The sequence below is a fragment of the Acanthochromis polyacanthus genome, chromosome 18 (genome assembly GCF_021347895.1).
Source record: "Acanthochromis polyacanthus isolate Apoly-LR-REF ecotype Palm Island chromosome 18, KAUST_Apoly_ChrSc, whole genome shotgun sequence".
Taxonomy (NCBI): Eukaryota; Metazoa; Chordata; class Actinopteri; family Pomacentridae; genus Acanthochromis; species Acanthochromis polyacanthus.
In genome coordinates, this window is record NC_067130.1 from 28,068,907 (window position 1) to 28,095,568 (window position 26,662).

At 38.5% G+C, this 26,662-nt stretch overlaps 1 protein-coding gene across 2 annotated transcripts; it reads left to right on the forward strand.

Annotated features, from left to right (window-relative positions):
* The first annotated feature begins 3,794 nt into the window (after positions 1-3,794).
* Positions 3,795-26,398, forward strand: LOC110971843 (bile salt-activated lipase-like). Of its 2 annotated transcripts, XM_051938582.1 has the most exons (12): positions 3,795-5,253; positions 5,556-5,703; positions 5,958-6,077; positions 6,151-6,345; positions 6,427-6,557; positions 6,655-6,762; positions 6,854-6,968; positions 7,349-7,535; positions 7,703-7,906; positions 15,876-16,079; positions 25,847-26,034; positions 26,202-26,398. In XM_051938582.1, the coding sequence occupies exons 1-11, from the start codon at positions 5,191-5,193 to the stop codon at positions 26,028-26,030; spliced, it is 1,659 nt and encodes a 552-aa protein (XP_051794542.1). In that variant the 5' UTR covers positions 3,795-5,190; the 3' UTR covers positions 26,031-26,034; positions 26,202-26,398. The 2 variants fall into 2 exon arrangements, with proteins under 2 accessions (XP_051794542.1, XP_051794541.1); XM_051938581.1 differs by lacking the exons at positions 25,847-26,034; positions 26,202-26,398 and adding an exon at positions 16,324-16,819.
* Positions 26,399-26,662: the final 264 nt, after the last annotated feature.

Sequence of the window (26,662 nt, forward strand, 5' to 3'; positions counted from 1 at the left end):
AAAATGAGGCTGCGCTATATGAATTTCTGGAGTAGCGTGCTACCCAAACTTCCCTCAGTTTTCTCAGAATAGAGAGATGGTGATCACCTATGTACCTACAGTGCAATTTCATGTCAATACTGATTCATGAAAATTAAATGAACAATGGTTGCATGTTATTTTATTGGTTTAATTTGATTAAGTGTTTCCATGTAAACTTGCATAGTACTAGGCTGCACGGTGAGTGGTGATTGGCACTTTCACCTTGCAGCTAGAAGAGCCCCAGTTCTCGTCCCAGCTTTCCCAGGATCTTTCTGCATGGAGTTTGCATGTTGTCCCTGTGCTTGCGTGGGTCTTCTCTGGATACTCCGGCTTCCTCCCACAGTCCAAAAACATGCTGAGGTTAATTGATCACTCTAAATTGCCCGTAGGTGTGAATGTGAGTGTGATTGTTCATCTGTATGTGTAGCCCTGCGACAGACTGCTGACCTGTCCAGGGTGTCCCCTGCCTTCGCCCGAGTTAGCTGGGATAGGCTCCAGCACCCCCCGCGACCCTAGTGAGGGTAAAGCGGTGTATAGAGGATGGATGGATGGATGGATGGAGAGCAGTATCTGGAGATTCATCATGACATGGACCAAAGTTCTGTAAAATAGAAAATGAGGCTGCGCTATATGAATTTCTGGAGTAGCGTGCTACCCAAACTTCCCTCAGTTTTCTCAGAATAGAGAGATGGTGATCACCTATGTACCTGCAGTGCAATTTCATGTCAATACTGATTCATGAAAATTAAATGAACAATGGTTGCATGTTATTTTATTGGTTTAATTTGATTAAGTGTTTCCATGTAAACTTGCATAGTACTAGGCTGCACGGTGAGTGGTGATTAGCACTTTCACCTTGCAGCAAGAAGATCCCCAGTTCTCGTCCCAGCTTTCCCAGGATCTTTCTGCATGGAGTTTGCATGTTCTCCCTGTGCATGCTTGGGTCTTCTCCGGATACTCCGGCTTCCTCCCACAGCCCAAAAACATGCTGAGGTTAATTGATCACTCTAAATTGTCAGTAGGTGTGAATGTGAGTGTGATTGTTCGTCTGTATATGTAGCCCTGTGACAGACTGGTGACCTGTCCAGGGTGTCCCCTGCCTTCGCCCGAGTCAACTAGAATAGACTCCAGCCTCCCCGTGACTCTAATGAGGATTAAGCGGTGTATGGATGATGGATGGATGGATGTATAGTATGACAATTTCACCATATGGCACTTATTACTGGTTGAGTATTTTTTTGTCTTAAAATTAGTAAGAGAATGTTCTCAGATCTTCTACTATAATAATATTAGAGCCATTCCATCTGCTTAAATCTCTGACTTCTTTGAAACTTAACCATAACCTATTTTTTTCAAAACTGTTGATGTAATTTTTTTTTCTTCATGTATTTAGGTGCTTTCTTAGATATTTTTTGGTAATTACAATTTGACCGGCTTTCAACACATTTTTTTAGCAAACTAAAATTTAAGTCTATGTTTGATGACAACATCTTAACAATGAAAGATACAGTCTGCAAGTAAAAGCGTCATCTGAAGCAGCGAAACACGATCGGTTCATATTGTGTGGAAAATGAGTCAAACGACATGTTAAACGCTCCTGTTTGTGTGGAAAAGTTTGAAGCAGAAAGTCTAAGTTGACAACGTTGATAAACGCCTTCATACCTGTTAACTGTGACTGAGGTTTTAGTTTTTGTGCTAAAAAATGCAAACATTTTACAATTTTCAGACCTTTATTGTGAGACAGTTACGTTTTGTTCTGTGGTCAAACGTAGGTATTTCACATTTGGCCATAAGACTGGGTTGACTATGGATATCATAAAAAAAGAAGTTAATAAAACCGTCATTATGAATATATAGCCTATAAAATAATATTTTATTGTATTTTATTTGCTGTGGACTCAGGAAGATTGACAAACACGCCACTTCCGTTCATTATTCATTTAGGCAATTAACATTTTGCACGACATACAGCCTAAAAAACGCACATATTTGTTCTTGTTTGTCATGGATAGCTCTTATACGTTTATGTCAATGGTTCAGGCTTTAGTATTAACAATTTAAAAAGATGATATTCTGAATAAAGCTTCTAAACGGCGTGGGGAAATGAGCTCTATAACGTACCTACTGTGCCTACTGGGCATTATTAGCATTGGATCAATTAAATGATTAGACGATCACAACCTACTGTACCTACTAGTAGGTACAGTAAGGACCTACTGGCCCATTTCTGTGGGATGATTGTATCAGGATTGAGCCTATTCAATAGTATGATAGAAATCAGATAGAGTGTTTTGTTCAGCCGACTCGCACACAGAAAGTCTGACTGAGACTGCCTTTATTCAGCCTCTGATCTGCTAAACACCGTAAACACTAGAAAAGCTGTGCCGGTTAAAATAGAAGCGTTCCATCAAATTTTAAATTCTCGTATAATTTTTTGATTGTAGGTCCGAGGCTGTATAGGATGAAGTCTGGTTCCAGACTCGGATCGCTAGTTACACACATGGGGTCTAGTATGTAGCTGATTAAAGGAAGCGTGGATTCACAGAATTTTGCCTCAAGGAATTTCAGTAATCGAATTACTGAAGAACTCGAGGAATCTTACAGCCCTTGAATTTACATACAGAAAAAAAGATCTAGATGCAAATTTGCAGCAACATAACCAAAGGTTTCCTTCAAATCTGAGCCTGGGTTTGCCAGGATATGTAGTTGAATATGTACACAGGGGAGCCACCAGGGAGTTTGGGCCCCATGAAAAGAAATTTTACTGGGCCCCTGTAGCGCCGGACATAAGGCCGGCGAAAATATTTTGTGCTGTTTTACATAAAACTGTGCATTTTAATGATATTTTTGACTATTATTTCCCATATTTGTGAAAAGGACAATGTGACAGTTACTTGGCAGGGGAAGCATTGAACACTCTGAATACTCTGAATACAATGTTTCATTTATTTACTGCAAGATTGATTCTCATTCTTTAGCATAAAATTTCCCCAAATTAAATTACATACCTGAATAATACAAAACTTGAACATAAAATAACCTCTTCCATTAAATAAATTGCAATCATCATCTGTGAAGAAACAGATAAAATAAAATAAATAAAATACAAAAAGCCAACTGCCTTTTATGATTTCTCATCAATATCTATAGAATCATACAACGATGGACAGCATGGCAAGACTGCAGAGCCTTTCCTGTGACATTTTGGACCTAAAGTAGTTTTTTTTTAAAATCATTTTTAGCTTACTGAAAGCTCTCTCACCACCTGCTACACTAACTGGCAGTGTGCAAAATATACGCAAAGCAATACACACTTCTCCAAAGATGCTTTGCAGCTGCAGCTTACAAATAGCATTCAGGAGTTCAAGAGGGGACAAGTTAGGGAGGAAATTGGAAGCGTATACACTGTTAAGGTGTCTTACTTCATTTTCAAAATCAGGTGTAAGATCACCAGAATACTTTGTGATCAATGGTTGTCACTTATGATACTGTCCACAGCAGTAAAGAACACAGTGTTCTGAAACACAGTTTCTGCACTCTCCTGAGACCTCTCCTCTTCAGAGGTCTCGTCATGGAATCTTCGCCTTTCCTTCTGGCGGCTGCAATTGCTCACCTCCTTCCTCAGTTGTGGGAACTGGGGCTTGTTCAGGGGTAGGGGGCTCACAGGCTGCTGCTGCTGCTGCTCTTGACGTGTCTGTTCAAACATGCATCATTTTGACACGGGGGGGGGGGGGGGGGCTGATTAAATATGGGCAGCTTGCTTAATGTCAACAGTGAAATATAAAATTCCAGAGTTTTCTTCAAAAATATGAGCTAATATGGGGAGAAAAGTGAGCTAGCTTAAAAATCACAAAGTTAAGATAGAGTAGAAACAACAACAGGCTAATGTTCCAGAACTTTCCACCACATGAACCAAACCCACCTTGTTTTTTGAAAAACTGGGTAACATATTGTCGGCCCTTGGCCTCTCTCTCCCTCCTTATCTTTTTTTCTTGGTAGTGTCTACAGATACGGACCGTACCCATAGCCTGCGGGCTACGAATGCGGTACTTTCCATTTGCCAGACAGATACGGACCCGTACGCGAGTCTCGCGAGTCAAGAAGCTGCTAACCACTGCAAACTGTTGAAAGGTAAGCAAAGGTTAAGGTTAGGGTTAGTGTTAGGGTCAGGTTTAGGGTCCATACCTGTAGTACCGATGCAACGGGTCCATACCTCCTGCGTCTACCGGGAGTCACGTGACCAGATCTCGCATATCTGATTAGCAAATGGAAAGTACGGATCCGTACCTCTAGCAACTACCTTTTTTCTTTTCGTTTCTGACTACCTGACTTCTGAGGCATACTGTCCTCACCCTACTCAGTCTGACTGAAGCACTGCGGCATGCAGCAGTTCAGTTGATTCAGTAGGACTGAACCATTTTACGTAAAAATATTTATTTGTGATTATAAATTACCAAGATAGTGCCATATTCATTTTGTCAGTATTATAATTTTATCAGGGGCCTTTCTGGGCCCCTGTTAATGATGGGCCCCTAGAATCCTTCCCCTTTTCCCCTCCTTTTCGGCGCCCCTGTACATAACATATTTCTTAATTAGGTACACTTTTATCATAGCAAAAGGACTGAAAGCTTCAGAAAATTACAGCTAAATAGAAGACTAAAAATTTTTGACACATGGTAATCTCCCCTTGATTCAGTAAAAGTGGTACTAATTGTTGGCCATGACCAAGGCCACCAAAGATTAATTTTGTCACGGGAGTGAAACTTGGAGCACAGTTGGACAGCTGTGTAAACTCAGTAAAGATTGGCTTCCTGACAAAGGCTCAAGTTGGGGGAAAAAAATCAGTTTGGAAACCTTGCTTTATACTGACTCCTTTTTAAGGATGACTAATACAAGTCCATGTGGTGTGATTTCTGACTTTTTTATTTTTTTTTCTTCAGAAATTAGCCTTTATCTTTCTTTGCCCACTGGATGTGTCATTTCTGTTCAGCCAGTGGTTGAAGTCATCCAAGGGTAAGTATAGAGGAAAGAGTCATGGACACAAAATGGTTAAATATTACATAAGATGCAACGACGAGAAAACAGACCCACTCACTGCACATTGGTTCAAGGGAGGGTCTCCTTTATAAAAGTAGTGCTGACGATCCACCTGGTTCTCTTCCTTTAGTCATGACGGCGATGCTGGGGATTTTGGTTGTTGCTGTGTTTCTGGAGACGGTGTCTGCGACCTCTGTAAGTAATGCATACTGCTCATATATGTAGACATTTGTTTAGTACCTCTAAAATAATGTTCAGTTTATTGAAAAATCCTTTCCAGTGTTGAGTGTTCGATCACTTTTGAGACCAGAATTAGTTTTCACACATCCTTTCATTGATAATGAAGCTTTGGTAAATTAGTGAATAGAGAGTTCAAACCTAGATTCCATCAACACATCTAGAAAAACACTTTGACGCATGCATTTTTGGGGTTTGACATATCAGGTCCATCACTTGCCTTTTATGATTATTTTTCTCTACCTTTTAATTTTTTGTAGCTTGGCGTGGTTTACACAGAGGGAGGAATGGTGGAGGGTGAAAACATTCATATCGGCTCTGGCCATTACATGGACGTCTTTAAGGGGGTTCCCTTTGCTGACATTCCTGGAAGGTTTGAAAAACCGAAGCGTCACCCTGGCTGGGATGGTAGGTGGACTTTGTGAATTTCCCACCTACTGGATTTTAGCCCATACCTGCCAGCTTCCCCTTTAAATTGAACAAAATAATTGTAAATATTCAGTTAAAGTTGATTGGGAAATGAATGTTTTGTCTTGTTGAGATATATGAATATTGGCTATTACCCAGACTGTATAATGTTGTTTGTATTGAAAATGTAGTTTAAGCCGTGTTTAGAAATAAAAAGTTTACACTGTTCTTATATTGTGTGTATGTCTTGTCAGGTATTTTGAAGGCCACGGAGTACGGGAAGGAATGCCTTCAGGTGAACAGTTTTGTCAATGGCACCAGTGGCAGTGAGGACTGTCTCTATCTTAACATCTGGGTTCCTCATGGCAGCATAGGTAAAGACTGACAGAATCCCACTGACTGTCATCTAAAATACAACAACACTGCAGCTATCTCTTTGTCCTTTAGTGTCTAGTGATCTGCCCGTCATGGTCTGGATTTATGGAGGAGGCTTTATGATTGGAAACTCAATGGGTTTTTACTTGGATACCAATCTTTACAGCGGCCAGCAGATAGCAGAAAGAGGAAATGTTGTTGTGGTGACGCTGGCGTACCGTGTGGGAACTCTGGGCTTCCTGAGCACTGGAGATTCCAGTCTGCTTGGTAGGTGCCTGGAAGATACTTGCGCTGCCAACTGTAGAACTGATTCCTTCCATGACATAAATTGTGTTTGATTCTTATCAGGAAATTATGGTCTGTGGGACCAGCAGGCTGCCATCGCCTGGGTGCACAGAAACATTCGCTCATTTGGAGGAGACCCTGACAACATCACCATCTTTGGAGAGTCTGCAGGTGGAGCTAGTGTCAGCTTCCAGGTGAGAGCGTTTTTGTTTCAGCATCGAGTTTATTGTGTTCAGAGAGAGATGGTAGATACAAGAACATGTTCAAATATCTGCATCTGTCTGCCCATAGACTCTAACTCCCCACAACAAAGGACTGATCAAGAGAGCCATCTCCGAGAGTGGGGTCGCACTTTGCAATTGGGCTGTCAACAGAAACCCCCGCAGCGTCGCTGAGGAGGTACATTGCAGTTGCTCTCATAGGTGAGCACTCGTTTGGTCAAAACATTAACAGTATTATTAATTAAAAATGTTTTGAACCTTCTCCCCAGATTGCTTTGAGGGTCAACTGCCCGACGGATCACAATATGGCTTCCTGTTTGAAGATGACGGATCCTGAGCAACTTACAATGGCAGGCGTCTTCGATCAGACCAGTTCCCCTGATGGTAAGAACTGTTCTTTCCACTGCCTAGTTTACCATCGCACTTTAGACATACTGTGTTGGCACGTTCTGCCATCCCGCAGTGAAGTGATCTTTCATCTGTTTTTTAGTAAAAGTAAACAGATACTGGCAGTGTCGTTTTTTTTCATAGATCCTGCTGTTTGAAGATTCATAATGTCACATTCATTTAATGTCATGTCAGTCATTGATGGCCGACCGCTCTGCTGATTACTGGAGTTGATATTTTCTTGATATTTTTTGTTTATCACTATTGGGCCTGACAAAACCATACAATTTTATTTCTTTGACCATATTGGCCTTTACATTCAGCAAAATGACGATGGCAGTACTGTAATGTATGTTCTGATTGAGTGCTTTTTTCAGACCCCATGATATACAAAATGTACCTGGTTCCTGTGATTGACGGTGACTTCCTGCCGGATGAGCCTTCCAACTTGTTCCACAATGCGGCAGACATTGACTACATGGCTGGAGTCAATGACATGGATGGATTTACCTTCACTACTGATGATGTTCCATCAATTAACTCTGACCAGGTGGACACCCCGATGTGAGTTTAAGCCACATGATTAGTGTAAAGCAACAGTCATCTCAAAACATATCTACTGAAGAGCATCACACCAAACTTTGGATAGAACTGTTCAGCCATTAGTAGTTTGAGCAGCAGAAAGGTGTTTTATTAGACCTCAGTGTGAAACTGTCTCTTCTTGAATCCAGAGGGGATGTGAAGAGACTCTTGGTTTCCTACACGAAGGACAAGGGTGCAGCTGGTTCAGAAAATGCCTACTTCACATACACCTCAACTTGGGAAACTAATCCCAGCCAGAAGACCATCAAGAAAACTGTTGCAGAAATTGGAACAGACTACATTTTTCTGGTTCCGACACAGGCTGCACTCTACCTTCATGCTGCCAAGGCCACGTAAGAATAAGATCTTGTTCTAACGATGCTGCTGTTAGTCTGTCCATAAGCACCTTTGTTCCACACATTGTGTAAGACTGTGAGAAATAATACTGGGCATAACTTCAACTGCATGATGACCAATGTGAAGGAAAGCCCACACAAGCATGAATCGTTTTGTATACCTAATAAAATAACTTTATATTTAACTGTTAGGAAGAATAATACCTACTGTGGCATGTTCTTGTTTCTGTAAATGTAGGTGCCTCTGACCTTTATGTTTAATAGCCTCACTGCTAAAACCTACATTACTTTACCATAGTCAGAAAATGTAAATGGGCGCTGATTTGTTATTTCCTAAGAATTAGTAAAAGAAATTTCCATGTAAAATTACAGTAAAGTACTGGCAGCTGTGGTCGCCAGTACTTTACTGTATTTTTACGGTTTCACTACTGTAATTTATTTCAACAGTTAATTGCTGTAAAATGTATTACAGTATTCTACTGTTGAATCTGACGTTTACGGTAAACTACTGGCAGCTGTGGTCGCCAGTATTTTACTGTATTTTTACAGTGTTACTACCGTAATTTATTTTAATGGTTAACTACTGTAAAATTTTATCACGGCAGTCTACTGTAGAATCAGAAGTTTACAGTAAAATACTGGCAGCTCTGGTCGCCAGTATTTTATTGTATTTTCACAGTGTTACTACCGTAATTTGATTAAACAGCTCAATACTGTCAAAACAATTTCTGTGTTCTACCGTAGAGTGTGAAATTTTTAGTAAAATACTGGCAATTGTGGTTGCCATTGTTTCACTGTAAACTTTGGAAATTACATTTTTGTCTTTGATAATGTAGAAAAAGTACTCAGAATTGCAAATAATCTGTAATGACCATAAATAAGAAGCCCACAATATAAAAAATTAACCAGAATTATTATTATTATCTAACTGTGCTTAACATTGAAAAATGCAAATACCAGTAAAACACAGAAAACAACAAAGGATAGAGGATAAGCCAACGGACATTTAATATTTATTTAAAGGCAGCAATACAAATGAAAATCGATTCAATGTCTCAGAAACCAAGGAAAAACTATTTAACTTAAAGTGCAAAAAAAAATAGAAAATGCCTGTCTCAGGGCATCAGGAGAAAGTTATCAATTTTATTATTAGCTGCCTGCCTGAAATCACTAGTATGAACTTCATGGAATTTTGCACAAAACCTTTTGGTTCAATCAAACAAACAAACAAACAAACAAACAATATACAGTGAACACAAAGTTGAACTTTTTAACTTAGCTTGCAATCCCTTAGTGTCTCCTCTTTGTGGGCTGGCATCCAGCTGTGTACGTGGAATGATCACTGCATGAGACAAGAGTGAGACAAGCACAGAGCGAGAGTGAGAAATGAAACAGCAGGAGGGTACAGCAACTTTTTAACATGAAGAGAGAATTTACTAACCTGTACAAAGTGCCACTCAAAGTCCAGCAGGTTTTTTTTTTATGAGAGTTGCAACATGTTGATTTACTGTCTGTGTCTTCTTTTGAACGACCTTGCCACTTTTTTTAGACACCATCTTTCCACGTCTGGTTTTTGTTCCCCTCTCAGGGTTAATCCCAATGAAGCGCCTGGAACAAACCAGCCAAGATCAGGGAATGTAAGAACTCAGAAAGTAACATCAAATTACAATAGATTACAAAAAAGTACCACTTGGGTGGCAGTTCAAAGTAAAAAAATAATTAAACACAACTTACTGCACAATAGAATATACCATTTTAAAGTGCAAATTACCTCTACTGTTATACTATGTGATTTTTTTTGCTGATTATGTAATACATATTGATACAGAAAAGCAAAGTAATTTTGTTTCCCTCAAAAAATGTGAATAACATATAACAGAATGAATGAATGATCCAAAAAATGGTATCTGTCTCCAAATATATAGTTTTCATATTAATTTGAAGTTCTGTCACAGGAATACACAGTATCTAAAGAGGCCTTACCGCTGAATGAACTCCAGTGTCTGAGCTGCCTCATCTTGGTACTGTAGATTGAAGATGTAAAAGGTCGCAAACAGTGCAGCAAGTCCTGTAGTAAATGTTGGCTGGACCCCCTCACAGATAATTCGACCCTCAATGCTGACCATCCATCCAGTAATTGCCTTTTCAATGCCCCCTATAGCAAACAAAGATGAGAGTTTAGTTAAAAGAGATAGGTGTGTCTTTACCATGCCTACATAAACTATCTCCTTTAAAAATAATGTTGGCCTATTGCATATTTGTATATTTTTTCCAGTCTTCTCTTCTGTATAATTACAAATTATATCCAAATACAAGTGCTAGGAGATACGGAATTTAAACATGTGCATTAATATTATTTTTCTTACTTACGCAGTATCAGACGAGGGCTGACTGGCAGAGTCAAAGAGCACTCAATATCTGCTGCTGTGGCAAACTCCTATTAAGCACAGACAGTGGAATTTGACATTAGAAACACACGGTGCATATAGTATAAGCATCATCGTCAAAAGTTAATATTGGACTTAACTTACATCAGCATGGAGTATCAGTCCCTCAGGTGATTCGGCAAAGTGGGCTATCAAGAGTTGAATGACTTGATGTGTCAAGTCATCGTTTTGTGTCTTGGACAAGACAGTCTGGACGTCCTTGCTTTTCACTTTTGTGCGGAAATATTCCACAATTGCAGTTCCACATTCCTCAATTGACAGTTCCAGAGCACGAAGGACAGGCACATCAGTTAGTAGCTCAAAATGAGAAAAGATTCCCTTTTGAGTAAATAGGTAAGGCCACTTGGTTTGCAAATCAGCGATAGTAGGTGCTGGGATCTCATTAATATGTCGACGCTGAAGACTGAATGTGGTCTTCATGAATTCTGCCACTTCTGCCCTCTCTCCTCCATCAATGCCCTCCTGTCTGTAAATGCTCTCCAGTTTTTGGCGTTTCTCTTCATCTGTTTGATTTGTTTCTTCTGGAAGAAGTTCAGGTTGGAACCTTGTGCAGCCATAAGTGTCAGTTGGCCCTCTCTTGAATCCAGTAGTACCGCAGGGTCCTAATGATCTGTATCTTTGAAAGCTGCTAGAGCGATTGATGTTCTCGATCCGTGTTTTAAGTTGAGACAGAAGTGAAGTAAAACCTCCAGCGATGACATCACCACTTGATGTCATATCAGCAAATGTTTTGGGGTACTGTCTAGTTATGTTCTGACAGATTATATGACACTGTGAACGAGTGGGATTGGCCTCATACTTTCTTACTTCATCTGCTAGGATTCGCACCATCTGCCGCCTCTTGTCAGGAGCAGGTCTTGTGCCATTTGAAATGGCTGTCTGGATCTCCTGTGGCATTTTGTCCCATGGGACTTGAAATGTTTCAGGCCATGACTTTAGTATGCTTGCTGAACCAGCGCTGCTTTGGTCATGCAGTGAGGATAAAGAGCATGAGCTTGTGGGGGATGAAAGGGTGGACAGTGAGGTTGTAGAAGCAGATGACACACTGGAGACAGGGGATGAAGAACTTAAATCAATTGGAGAGGCCTGGATATTAAGTGTGATGGAGGTAGTTTCTGAAACAACAAAAAACGAACATGTTAACAAATCTCTTGAACATTACAATATACTTACATGCAAGTTTAAGTAATTTTGAGTAAAGAATTCACTCATCTAAAAAAAAAACTGCTGCACACCAACAAATCTGAAATATTTGTCACTTGTTTGTTTGCCAGGCATTTTTAAAAATCTACACTTGTTGTGCAATGTTTTGATCATACAGATCTTCTCACATTACACATTTTTACATTCAAAACTGATGGAACAGGACACTAATCTGAAGAGTAGTTGGCAGTATCTCGAGGCAATCACTTATATATCAACAGAAAAAAGTTATGTGATCACTATAAGCAATTAAAGCAAGAAAGAAATTACATGAAAATAAAAATAAAAGACAAATAAGAAACAATAAAAAAAATTGTAAAAAACTTAATAGCTGATGCCTTAGCCCACACAAGGAGGAATTTGATTTTCACCTCACTTCCATTTTTTTTCCTTTTGATAGTGATAAAACAGCATTTTTAGGTCATAGGTGGACAAAATGAATTGGAAAACTTCCTGTATAACCATTTACAGATAACAAAATATGATGTCCAAAATATTTGTAATAATTACCCAATTTAAATTGCTCCAGCAGTTTTCGTTGCTGAATAACAGGCAAAAGCTCTTTGATGTCCTCTTGTTGTACATACTTCAGATCATCTACACATTCAACTCCAGAGCTTTCAAGTGTGGAAACAAGCTTCTGCTGGATTTCCTCAGACAGACTGGGCAATGCCCTGAGGATGATGTTCCTTATAGCCTCACCTAAGGATGACATTGATCTAGAAAGTAGGGACAGAATGATGCAAGATTAGCAGTGACATACCCCAAACAATATACTCAGGCAATGGGTAAAAATCAAAAAGGTCTTCTTGTTTGACACAGCAGTAGGATTTTGGCATGGGTGTGACATGATAAGCATCAATGTAGGGAAGACGAGTAGCCTGATGTTTCTCAGTGATAAAATAAACTGTAGTGTTATTACAAACAATCAGTTTTTTAATTTTTCCAACTGATAAGCCATCATCATTATGACCTAGCACAACAAACATGTTACTCCTATATGTTGTCCCTTTCACTGTCACATCATGGGCAATCAGAGTATTTACAGGATTAAAGTCAAGATGTGCAACTGACTGTTGTATATCTTCATTGTAATCTCTCATGAAAAACTCTGTGCCTCTGTCTACCACAACATCTGGTGGGAATAAAGCACCAGCACTTAGAAAAGCCTGCAAAAGCTGGTGCCTTTCAGCAAGAGTTTGACAGAGGTTTCTGAAATTATGCAACTTCCTTGCACACTGTTAGAAATAAGTGTGCTTGCTTTCAAATCGTAGTGTCCAAAGGCGGATCAATGGCCCAAACTTAACTATAAGGTCTGGATAGTGGCATAGATAGTGATGCTTGGGCTTCAGTGGATGATCTGGGAAAGTTTGCTTTCTGGTTTGCAAATACTCCTCTATTAGAATTCGCAAATACGCAACCTGACCAGTGGAGATTTTTGGAGCACAAACAAGTTCAACAATCTCTCTGAGCTGTAAAGTTAGCTGCCACACATCACTATTTTCAGCTTTTTTTAATTTGTCTCCAATCAACACTGGTAACATCCTAAGAAAACACCAGTTCTGCACTGCATGTCCAGAGAGTTTGCCAGTGCCTGGATTTTACCTCACAAGGCTTGTTGCTGGCATCATTACCAAGATATTTGAACTGACTTATCTGGCAATTCAGTTCAAGGTAAGAAAAGTGTTTTTCTTTTGTCACAAGGCAATGGATATACAAGGGCAGATCAGAGGACACAATACCCTCAAAAAGGTCATGACCAAGACATGGAGGTAATCCAGGCTGGCAAACATGGAAGTGATCGAGCTCATTGAAGATTGAATCAAATTTAACACCTCCGACTCCACTTGCTTCAGCATTATGTGTCTGAGCCAGAACATGATTTTGATAGGATTCTGCTGTGCGATCAGGACCTTTAGCAAGAGGATCTGATAAAAATGTGTGCCGATCTATGTCACAATACCTGCAGAAATTCAAGGTCTTGCCAAAACTCTCAACAAAGCCCCCAATACTATGTGAACCCAAATTTTCACCTGCAATTGCACATAGCGTTCCTTTGTGGATCTGACCATCTGGCAAGGTAATGCCACTCACCTCAAGGTCTTTTAAATCTTTCACAAGAGGGCCAAACACAAGATCCTGGCCAAAATACTTAAAATCTTGCTCTCGACAAAGTAGCACCAGTTGCATCTGATCAGTGGTAGATCTGTTGTGTGATGAAATATTTGCAAGTGTCATGTACACTGCCAGAATCTTGTGTTTTTTCTCCCAGATCCTAAAGGGTTTAATACCTCAAATGAATCCTGATAAAGAATGATACCTAATGGAGATGTTGTGTTTTTGAACAGCATGTTTCCTTTAATATTTGTGCCATCCCATACATCCTGAAGCACATCATCAGTGCTCATGGCAGTTTTTTGTTGATTGTGTTGTTCCCACTCTTGACTTACATTGCAAAAGAGACTCAATAGTTTTCTTCACAGGAATATACTGCACAAAACATTCTTTGCCTGACTGATTCTGGCCAAGACAGAAGGATACAGGGTCTACAAAATTGAAGATGTTTTTAAAAACAGCTTTTCTCCTGTGATCTGTTTGCAGTGTCTGAGTATTACAAGCCCTGAAAAGATCCTCACTTTTTATTGTATCAATCACAGTACTTATATCTGCCTGTGAAAGCCCAAGACTGACTAACTTTTCTTTAAGTTTGAAAAGCAGATGTGACTGACAGCATGTATTTCTTGGTAATCTTCAATGATAGTTTGGATAGTAGAGGATGGAAGGAGCAGTTTTGCTTGCAATTTTAAATAAAACAAAGCTACGTTTCTCAAAAACTGGCCTTTGTCTGCGTCCTCGGGGATAATCTCTTCTTCATGACTGAACTGACTGGAAGTATGTAGTTCAGCATCACAATGTTCATTAAGACTTTCATGAGAGGTGCTTGCATGTCCTGAGGTTACAACCGAGGCTATCAGGTTGTCTACAGAGAAATCTCTATGCTTTCTTGACAAATGTGATGTAAATGTGGACTTAACTGTAAACCTCTGCTTGCATTGCTGGAAAGGGCATAGAACTGATTTCCTTCTTTAATGTGAGTTTTCAGATGGGAGAAAAGACTGTGTATATTGTCACACCTAACATTACAGAAGTCAACATGGCATGTTACATCAACTGCACTTCTCAGTGTGGTCCTGTGTGATTCTTTATGGCGATAAATGTGACACTTGAAGGCTGAATACTTCCAAAATGCTCTACTGCATCCAAGAAAACCACACTTGAATGACACATTAGGCATACTTTTATGACTTCGCATGTGCCTCAAATATGCCAATGTGTCACTGCAGGTCTTGGAGCAAATGTTGCACGTTATCATTTTTGTATGTTCACTGCATTCAGTACAAAACAAATTGTAACTTGTCAAACACCGTAAAAACTTAAATCTCAAATTTACTTTTACAAGTCTAGAATGACAAAGTGGCAAACGACTAAATGCATGTTGTGTTAAGAATAAAACTTACATTTCACGAAGTCTGGTTTCCAAGAAGGAAATGGGTAATTCCTCTTAGACAAAGCTGAAAAATATAAAAATGCAACATCAGCAGTCAGCAAGATATAGTGTTTTTTCACTTTTTACCAAAAAAGAGGGGAAAACACCACAAATAATGCAGCAAATTATACTAGCAACTAACATTTGCTTATGCTAGCAGGGTTGTACATAGTTTAGCTTCACAAAAGCAACCAAAAAAAAGTGAATTGAATATATTAGGATATAAACTGAAATTAGACCTGTAAGCAGATGCCCAGTTATCTTAAGAAAATAATGATTAAAGTATCTGAACTTGCACTGCTAAAGACACACCATCTAAATATGCTCTCTTGTGCAGTAGGCCTACCTGCTTGCTTGGATTATGCAAAGTAAGCATAAATGAAACATAGCTCACAAATTCAGTTACCAGGTTCACAATCCAAGTTTCAAATGCCAAGAAAATGGTACTAACCTTTTTCCGTGGTTGCTGAAAGGGAGGATCAGGGACGATTGAAAGTCTTTCGCGCCATGTGGCTCACTCCAAGAAAATACTGCATCCACACCGTTATATTACAGCAGCCTACTGTTAACTGTCATTCTTCTTTTTGGTCCAAAAAAATGCTCAAATTTTACAGTACTTAACCGTATTTTGGAAAAACGGTACACTACTGTTGCAATTTGGCTGTATTTTTACAGTAATTTGTTACAGTGAAGCTGTCAATATTGTAGAGTGCCCCAGGCACAAATGTACTTATTCTAACACACCTGTTTTTTCCTTGTCTCTCCAAAGAACTAAACACACCTACTCCTACCTCTTCTCTGAGCCCAACAATTTGGCCGGCAGCTTTTATCCCAGCTGGATGGGAGCTGACCACTTTGATGAGGTGCAGTATGTGTTTGGAAGACCTTTCACCAAAATGACAGAGTTCTTGCCTCAACATCTTGACCTTTCTGGCTACATGATTGCCTACTGGACCAACTTTGCCAAAACTGGGTATGATTCAGCAGTGCACTTTGGATTTGTAGGATTCTCTGTCTAAAATTTGTAATGTTCGCCTTACTATGTGAAGACGCCAATGAGATGACTTATGTTGTGAAGTGGTTAAAATAAAATTGAAAAAATAAATTGAATTGAACATAGTGTAGGAATATCACAGACACACACCTGAATCAGACACTGACATAGAAATCCATAACTGCATCATTTCAGTTTGTCTTTTCTTAAATTCTGTCCACAGAGATCCCAACGAAGGAGGACTGGAAGTGCCTGTTAGATGGCCCAAATTCACCAGCACTGGACAGCAGTATCTGGAGCTTCATCATGACATGGACCAAAGCTCTGTAAAGGAGAAAATGAGGTTGCGTTTTGTGCATTTCTGGACTAGCATCCTGCCCAACCTTCCCTCAGTCTTCTCAGAATAAAGACGCAATGATCACCTATGCACCTGCAATGTAATATCATGTCAGTATTGATTCATGAAAAATAAATGAATGATGGCTGTTTGTTATTTCATTGGTTTTATTTTACTAAGCATTTAAATTTACAGTATACCTGTACAGTACTACAACTTTACCATATGGCACGTGTCATTACTGGTGTTTTTGACTTAATATTGCTGTCACATGGTTTTAGATCTTCTGTTATAATATCAGGCCATTTCATCTTAAATCATCAGAGATATTCTGCTTAGCCATCGCTGATTTGCTTGAGACTTTACAATAAACTATGCTTATTTAAAACTGTGTCTGTAAAATTTTTGATTCATGTATTTTGGTGCTTCCTTAGATCCACACAGGTACAGAGAGAAAAGCTGACCAGAAAGTTCAAACCTGTGACTTTCTTTAAGAAGTCAGCTGTCACGAGCTTTCCACAAAATTAGCCAGACGTCTGCCACAAGTTGGCTACTGACCTCAAGTTTGCTGCAACATAACCAAAGGATTCCTGCAACTGTGAGCCTGGGTTTGCCAGGATATGTAGTTGAATACATATATAACATATTTCTTAATTAGGTACAGTTTTATCACAGAATACGGATTGAAAGCTTCAGAAAATTACAGCGAAATGGAATTTTTTTTGACACACGATAATGTCACTTTAATACAGTAAAAATGGTAGTAATTGTTGGCCATGATGAAGGCCACCAAAGATTATTATTGATAACAGGAGTGAAACTTGGAGCACATTTGGACAGCTGTGTAAACTCAGTAAAGATTGGCTTTCTGAGAAAGGCTCAAGTTGGGGGTAAAAAAAAATCAGTTTGGAAACTTTGCTTTTCACTTACTTCTTGTTTGTTTCTGAAAATTTTCCTTGTTTTTAAATTTATTTCTTTTTTATTCCTGAAATTAGCCTTCATCTTTCTTTAACCACTCTCTGTGTATTCTGTTCATCCAAGGTCAGTACAGAGGAAAGGGTTATGGACACAACATGGTTAAATGTTACATGTAATGCACCAATGGTAAAAACAGACCAACCCACTGCACAATGGTTTAGGGGAAGGTTCTCTTTTATAAAAGTCTGGCTGAAAATCCACTTGGTTGTCAGTTTGGTCATGATGGTGATGCTGCGGATTTTGGTTGCTGTTGCTGTGTTTCTGGAGACGGTCTCTGCGACCTCTGTAAGTAACGCATATTGCTCATATATGTAGACATTTGTTTAGTACCTCTAAAATAATGTTCAGTTTATTGAAAAATCCTTTCCAGTGTTGAGTGTTTGATCACTTTTGAGACCAGAATCAGTTTTCACACATCCTTTCATTGATAATGAAGCTTTGGTAAATTAGTGAATTGACAGTTCAAACCTAGATTTCATCAGCACACCTAGAAAAACACTTTGACGCATGCATTTTTGGGGTTTGACGTATTAGGGCCATCTCTTGCCTACATGCTGCTCATTTATGCAGAGGTTTGTTTAGTACTTTAAAAATACTGTTCAGTGCATTAGAAAATCCTTTTAAGTTTTGACAGTTTGTTTACTTTTGACACCAAAATCACTAACAGATACACAGTATTGTGCTGCAGTTAAAGTTTTCACACATCCTTTAATTTATAATGAAGCATTTGGTAAATTAGTGATTAAATGTGCCAACCTAAAGACTATTGAGAATTCAAACCTAGATTTCATCAGCATAGCAACACTGTAAAAATTACCAGGGTCATTCAACTTAATAGTTTAAGTTCAATTGCTGCCTTAAAAATGTAAGTACACTCAACTTCAAGAAAAGCTTTTTTTCAACTCAAGAATGCAAGTTTTATAAGTTCCCTGGTTGATGATATTTTTTTGTTTGAACTTGATACACTGCGTTGAAACAAGTCACAAAATTAAGTTTTTCATTCCAGAAAACTTGCATTCTCTCATCAGGGAAACTTACAGTTAGATGCTATTTCAACTCATATAATTTATTTATAACAATTGTTAATTGATGATCATTTGTTGTTTGAACTTTATACTCTGAGTTAATACAATACAAAATATTATGTTGTCCATTCAGGTAAACTTGCTTTTTCTAGTGAACGGAACACACAAGTGTACATCCTTTTAGCTTATATTTTAAAGTTAAAATAACTATTTTCAATTGCCTTTTCAAGTTAAGTTAACTCATATTTTTAAGGCAGCAATTAAACTTAAAATTACATATTAAGTAGACTTGTATTTCCCAATTTTAGCTCCTGACTTGACTAATAAAAGCAATTTCACCAGTTTCTTATGAGAATTGAATACACTTAAGACTCAAATGTTCAAACATTTATTTTCACAATTACCCCAAAAATTGGATAACATGAAAACAAGTGTACCCATGCAGATAACAGTATAATTTCACAAAAGAGTCCTGAAAAGTACACAGTGAACAGTAAACAGTCTCCAACCTCCACATTTGCCCTCACACACATTGTTTTTCATTGAACATAGATCAGGACAATCCTGTAAGTTTATGTAGGAAAGAGAGTTAAAGATGTGGCACAAAGCTTCGCCATGCTTATGGGCATCATCTACTGTGTGAATCACAAGTATCCTGATGAGTTTCTTCAGAGAGTTGTGATGAAGATTAAACCAGACCAGGCCTCGACTCGAGTACATGCAACAAAATCTTGAGGTATAAACTGTAACAGCTTGATTTTTTTCAAAACGGCACCGTTTGTGTGTGCGTGTTGAGGACTGTTCACTCTTTTCTACATAAACCTACAGGATTGTGCTGAACTATGTTCAGTGAAAACAGTTTGTGTTGAGGACTGTTAATGTTGTGAAACACAATGGTCTCCTCGACCACAACTGCCACATCAAATATCTCAACTGGAATGGCACCTTGTTGACCACCTTCAAAGCCTATCAGGAGGCCAAGCTGCATCCCCTTCATGGCTTCATCCAGAATCCCAACATGAGCCTTGAAAAGAAGAAATAATGTATGACCATTTTTGTATGCAAGCTCGAGATGCACAACAGTTAATCACCGTTTATGTGCCAACAATTTGCTCTGCTTTTATACTTCCTTCCCCTACCTCCCACCCTTGCTCACACTAACATACAAACACACTCAAAGACTTGTCCCTTTCTAGTTACGTAGCGCTAGTTACAGAAGACGGAAACCAGTCCAGCCCTGTCCGACCCCACTGCGAAGCTAAGGAATAGCATTTATAGATAACATATTTTGACGCTATAAAACTCATCTTAAAGTGTGTATTTTGATCAGGCATATATCTAAAAGTGAGACCTTTTTTGTAATTACTTAGAAACTCCTTACAGGCCCTTTAAAAAAAAGGTGAAACAGACAAAAATGTACACAAACACATAGTTTTGCATTACAAAATGATTGTGGTCTTACATCACACATCCTGATGATATTTGATGGATCTTCGCCTGATATGTAGTGTGGCAGACCAAGTAGGACAGCTGCCCTTCTCCTCTCATTCGTTTCCTACAAGACAAAAAGACATGCAGTAAGATTAAAAAAAATAAACAAAAAACACCACAAATGGTGGCTAATTTTCTATCATCCACACTTTCACTTACATCTTTAGCAAGACAGTCCAGAATTGCTTTGAGAGACCGCTTCTTTCCAGACTTGGTTCCTGCTTTGTATAGCTCCAGCAGTCTTGGGACCAGGTCATCCAGTTCGTCTAGAAAAGTTTCCAGAAGGTCTGTGGTGACAATTCTCTTGAATTCTGCCCTTACCTGAGGAGATAGAAAATGATCCACATATTTCTCAATAGGAGACAGTCCACAATGTCTAATAGAAAATGATTAAAATCTCTTTGTGTAATTAACCATTGGGTACCATTTAACCCTTTGCAGGTTGCTTTAATTCATGGCCTTTTGAGGTCACCAGCTCACAAAAAAATGCTATAAAACATAAGATTGTTTTTTGTGCTTCTTTTTGTTCAAATCATTCAACCAACTTCAGTCCTAATAAAAAATACCAAATATGTAATGATTTATTTTATTTTAAGCCTTTAAATGCCAATTAGATTACATGAAGTCACTGTTTTTATTCAAAACAAAAAAAAAACACAAAACATGACTTCTATCCACCAAAATAAATGTTCATAAAAGATCATGCTATACATAAAATATACATAAAATTGGTAACAAATTATTTTAATGCATTATTTTTTAGTGTCAGAATCATCACTTATGAGCCTTGAGGTAAGCAGAGTAGATCAATGTCCACTCACAAAACATGCTATAGAAATACAGTATAACAAATTAATATTTTTGCTCAATTCATTCAATCAACTTCAGTCCTGAAAAAAAAAAAAACACCAAATATGTACCTTCCTGATTATGGCCCATAACTTCTAGCTTCCTTTCAACTTTAACAAATTAATTGTAAATATTAAGTTAAAGTTGATTGAGAAATAAATATTTTTTCTTCAATTTGTAGAGATAAATTAGCATAATAACATACCTATATATTGTTTTAACTCAGTTTGACCAGGTTTTCTTTTCATCTTTATTTGCAAGTTTACACTGTTATCTGTTGTGTGTATGTCTGCTCAGGTATTTTCAACGCCACGGGGAATGTGAAGGAATGCCTTCAGCAGAACATTTTCCTGAATGGCACCATTGGCAGCGAAGACTGTCTTTATCTGAACATCTGGGTTCCTCACAGCTGCACAGGTACAAACTAACAGACGCCCACAGGCTGTCATCTAAAATCAGTCCCTCCAGGATTTTGCAGGCGTTTTTCGAGATTGTTGTGGCCTAAAATGTCTGAATTCGTGGCAGCTTTTTACAAAAATTGCAATGTAAGTTGCGATGTTTTTAGTGTATTTGTTGCGATGAAATAATGAGAGACAGTGACAACTGCTAAAAAGTTGCATTTTTTTCAGCTTTTTGAACATGTTTCAACATTCTAATTGACAATATTTATTCCTAAACCAATTCTTTAATATGCTCCAACCCAATTACACAAGCTTGCACACCATGGTGGGAAGTTAGCACCAGCCAGATAGCATGAAGTTGTTGGAAGATTTAAGCCACAAACTGATCATTTACGATTGAATGAATCATATTTGTCAGTGGCTTACAAAGTCAATTTAATATCCTGGCACACATGTAGTCACACACACCAGTTTCATGATCTTTCGCAGTAATTTTTGTTGAGAAATGAGAAACATTAGAATCTAACATCTGGATCTTCAAACCATAAACAAGGAAGTGAATTCAGTGATGTATGTGCATTACGTTTGTGCTGGGAACTGCTATGATTGATGGAACTTATGGGAAGCTGGCCAAAATTGCGGTGGTTGGACAAAATTGCAAGGTCACGCAGAATTGCTTGAATTTGATTGAATTGTTGTTGCAAATTCATGTAGGAACCATAAAATACAACAACAACACTACAACTGTCTGTTTCTCTTTTAGTGTCCACTGATTTGCCCGTCATGGTCTGGATCTATGGCGGAGGCTTTATGACTGGAAACTCAATGGGTTATTTCATGGATACCAATCTTTACAGCGGCCAGCAGATCGCAGAAAGAAGAAATGTTATTGTGGTGACACTGGAATATCGTTTGGGACCTCTGGGTTTCCTGAGCACTGGAGACTCCAGTTTGCCTGGTAGTTGCCTGGTCGATTCAACTTCTAATTTAAGAAATGATTTCATGAAATCAGTAATACCTTCCATTGACTGAATTGTTTGATCCTTATCAGGAAATTATGGTCTGTGGGACCAGCAGGCTGCCATCGCCTGGGTGCACAGAAACATCCGCTCATTTGGAGGAGACCCTGACAACATCACCATCTTTTTTTTTCCGATATGTTAGTAATTGTTTTGATTTTCCTCCAAAATTCTTTAGGATTTTTAAAATCACCAGTCAGACTTTCTTTATAGTAATTGGCTTTAGCATTGGAGGTTTTGGTTTTGCTTAAGTTTCTCAACTTCCTGTATGTTTCCCAGTCAGCAGCATCTCTCGTCCGTCGGTATATCGCCCAGGCTTTATCCCTTTCCCTAAAGAGGGAGATGAGTTCAGAGCTAATCCATGGGAGATGTCGACCCTTAACCTTAATAGTTTTCCAAGGTGCATGTTTGTCTACCACCTTTATAAATTCAGACAGGAAAAAATCCCACGCATCTTGAACATAAGGTATTAATTGAAACCTGTCCCAGTTAATGGCAATTAAATCATTTATAAATAAATCAAGATTAAGTTTTTTATACTGTCTGATATTAATCAATTTAGGGGGCAGTTTGGGAAGAATGATTTTCCAAACACAATAAACAATAGAATGGTCACTGAGACAGTCAGACATAACACCGTATTTGGTGAATCTGCTGGGATGTGAAACCAGAATCCAGTCAAGAAGAGATTGAGAATGAGATGTAATGCGAGTAGGCTCACTAATTAGCTGAGTAAGATTTAAATCACTTAATAATTTTTTTCTTTGGTACATGATTTATCAAGCCAGTTCTTATTGAAGTCACCCAAAATAATTAATTCGTTTTTCTGAGAAATAGAATTTATAGTGGTGATTATATTGTTAATAGAATCAACAGGGGATGAGGGTGGCCTATATATACTTCCAATAATCAGCCGTTTGTTCTCATTGTAGCAAGACTGCAAAGGCCCTGGAATTCCTGAGCTGATCAAAACTCAGATAAGCTCTCCCTCTCTCCAGCACTGACCAACACCCATCTCTAGGAGGATTGAGACATTTGTATTTCTGTAGGTTTTCATTCACAGAAGGATGGAGCTCCTGTGAACATTTAAACCCCTGGAATAACTTCTTCTTCTTAAAAGACAATGACTTTCAATTATATGCTATGGATGTTTGTTTAATGAACTTTAATGCTAAAATCCCTTTTCAGCTTCAGGAGACCCTCAGCCGGAGACGTCTCTGCCTTCCACAGATCAGATAACAAGTCGTAAAACTTTATGGCAGAAGGCTGGAACAGAGAGAGACACACTCTTTAACTGAAGAGACTAATTACTTCAAAGTTCATATTTCTAAAATTTATTTTGCTCTTTCCTGATTACCAAAGTTATAGTGAGATTATGTTGTACGTCATATCCGAATTTGATAGTTATATCTGTTACAGAAGTCTAGATACTAATTTGTGATGTTTAATCATTTCTTCCCCAGGATACTATGGTTTTGGACTGAATTCCCTTATTAACCTCTGAATTTCCTCTCCATTTAGGTTGAATGATGACCATTGTATTTACCTGTTACCAAATCTCTGACTTGTTGTTATATTTTCACTGTGATACATATTTTTAATGTCATAAACATAAGCATATAGTTATGAATGAAATGATTCACATCATATGAACATATGTAATAATCTACACATTTCACTTCCACACAACTGAATATGGTGGGATAGACAGATCGTGTTTTGCGCGTTTAATATCATATTTTAATCCATTCTGGACTCCTCTTTCTTCTCTACTCTGTGAGAACAAAGAGATTCCAAATTCCACCAGACTCGCGCCTAAAAGTTCTCTCTCTCCGCCCAGGTCCCCCCCTTAGCTGGACCCACAGATAAAGTCAGCCGTAGCCCACATCATCTCTCTTCTCTTCTTCGCTCTTACTCTCTATTACCTGAGGAATCAATGACAGAGATTCCCATTATTTTCTTACCTAAAGCGCGTTTTTCCTATCTTTGAAATTCCCTCACCATCTAAGTTTGTTAACTATTTATCTCTTAATATTTTTGTAACTTAAGGAGACATTTTGCTCACGTTAAGCCGAATTTTATTCGTTTAATCTGAAGAACAGATTCAGAACCAGCATTTATTTTTCTTAATTTTGACCGTTTTTCATCAACACCCGTTTTTCTTGGTTAAAGCCTGAGAACCATCATTTTTAAGCCAAGCAACACTCAGCTGAGAACTCCGGAGGCCTGCTGGATCAGGTCTTTGCATAGAACTGATCAACCCGCGGCAGGACATCCAGGCGGCCATAACGACGACACACCGCTCCGAACCTGCAAGTCCAGACGGTTGTGCTGCGAATCTGAAGGCCCCGCAAGTCCCAGCCCCATGACGGTTCACTTCAATAACTCCAGCTGAGTTTGTTCTGATTCCATTCTATGGGTGATGTACTAACCGCTTGGTCATCTAATTCATTTAATCAGTTTATTCTTTTACAAATCATTAGAATTCTTAATCCAAATTACCGGTTACCTCGTCAGGTTAGCTCTGGCTAATCCTCACCATATTTCCTTCTCTCACACACACACTCCCACATTCCACACATGCACGCACACACACACACACACACACACACACACACACACACACACACACACACCATATCTACATTGTATATAGTTCACTTGTCATTATTTTCATAGAATAGTTAATAAATACTTCATTTTAGATCAAACTACAGTCTTAAGTGTTTCTTTGTGTAGAATGTGGTCAATTTAACCGAGGATTCAAGACTTTTTGATATGAGATTGATCAAAATTTTTATGAATATTAATTTTTTTATTAAAATTAATATTTTTCCCTAGAGATCTAGGGTGGTGCCCCAATTATTGATAACGAGAGCTATAAATCATAACGTAGTACCGCTACATCATGAAGTGTAACTTTAACAAAAATGCATTCAAAAAGATCAGCCTCTACAGTGGGATAAAGATGTTCAGATGTGAGATCTGTTGAAACAAAAATGGCAACACCGCCACCCCTGGAAACTCTGTCAGATCTGTATAAATTGTAATCCTCACTGGTAAAACCTACATTACTTTACCATAGTCAGAAAATGTAAATGGGTGCTGATTTGGGATTTCCTAAGATTTAGTAAGCTGTCAATATTGTAGAGTGCCCCAGGCACTAATGTACTTATTCTAACACACCTGTTTTTTCCTTGTCTCTCCAAAGAACTAAACACATCTACTCCTACCGCTTCTCTGAGCCCAACAATATGGCTGGCAGCTTTTATCCCAGCTGGATGGGAGCTGACCACTTTGATGAGGTGCAGTACGTGTTTGGAAGATCTTTCACCAAAATGACAGAGTACTTGCCTCAACATCTTGACCTTTCTGGCTTCATGATTGCCTACTGGACCAACTTTGCCAAAACTGGGTATGATTCAGCAGTGCACTTTGTAAGATTCTCTGTCTAAAATTTTTTGGTTCACCTTACTAAGTGTAGACGCCAATGAGATGACATATGTTGGAAACTGGTTATAATAAAATTGAAAAAATAAATTGAACAAAATGTAGTAATATCACAGAGATAAACCTGAATCAGACACTGACATAGAAATCCATAACTGCATCATTTCAGTTTGTCTTTCTTTGATTCTGTCTACAGAGATCCCAACGAAGGAGGACTGGAAGTGCCTGTTAGATGGCCCAAATTCACCAGCACTGGACAGCAGTATCTGGAGATTCATCATCTCATGGACCAAAGCTCTGTAAAGGAGAAAATGAGGTTGCGTTATGTGCATTTCTGGACTAGCGTCCTGCCCAACCTTCCCTCAGTCTTCTCAGAATAAAGAGGTAATGATCACCTATGCACCTGCAATGTAATGAAATGAAAGATGGCTGCATATGTTATATTATTTTATGTTAAAATTCAGGGATCTTTATTTTCTTAACCATATATTGTTGATCAAGTGATTTTATTCCAAGAAACTGACTTTTTACAACGTGACATACATTATTAGATGGAGGCTACTTTATGGACACAGCTTGTGGGTTTGACATCATCCTGCATCTGATGATCTTTGGTTGCTGGCAGTAGTTAAAGTTCTTTCACCCATCCCAGACCCAACTAATGAGGAGGGGAAGATGATACAAACTGGACATGAAGACCTGCAGAGACACTGAAATGGGTTTTGGGAATTTTCCAGTTCTGCTAATAAATGAAATGTAAATTCACTCAGGAACGAATGACTCTTTTCCATTGTTTTCTTTTGCTGCTTTTGGTACAGCATTGATGACCTGTTTCACTTGTTTATTGCAGTTGTCATGATGTCTTGACTAAATGTGAGACTTATTGTTTTGTGTTGAAATTTTATCATTGTCTCTGTTCAGTGACCATTTCAAGTTGTGACTCGGTACATATAAAGGCAATATTTAGACCCACATGCACAGCAGCTTTTGTAGTCCTATCGAGTCAATGTCT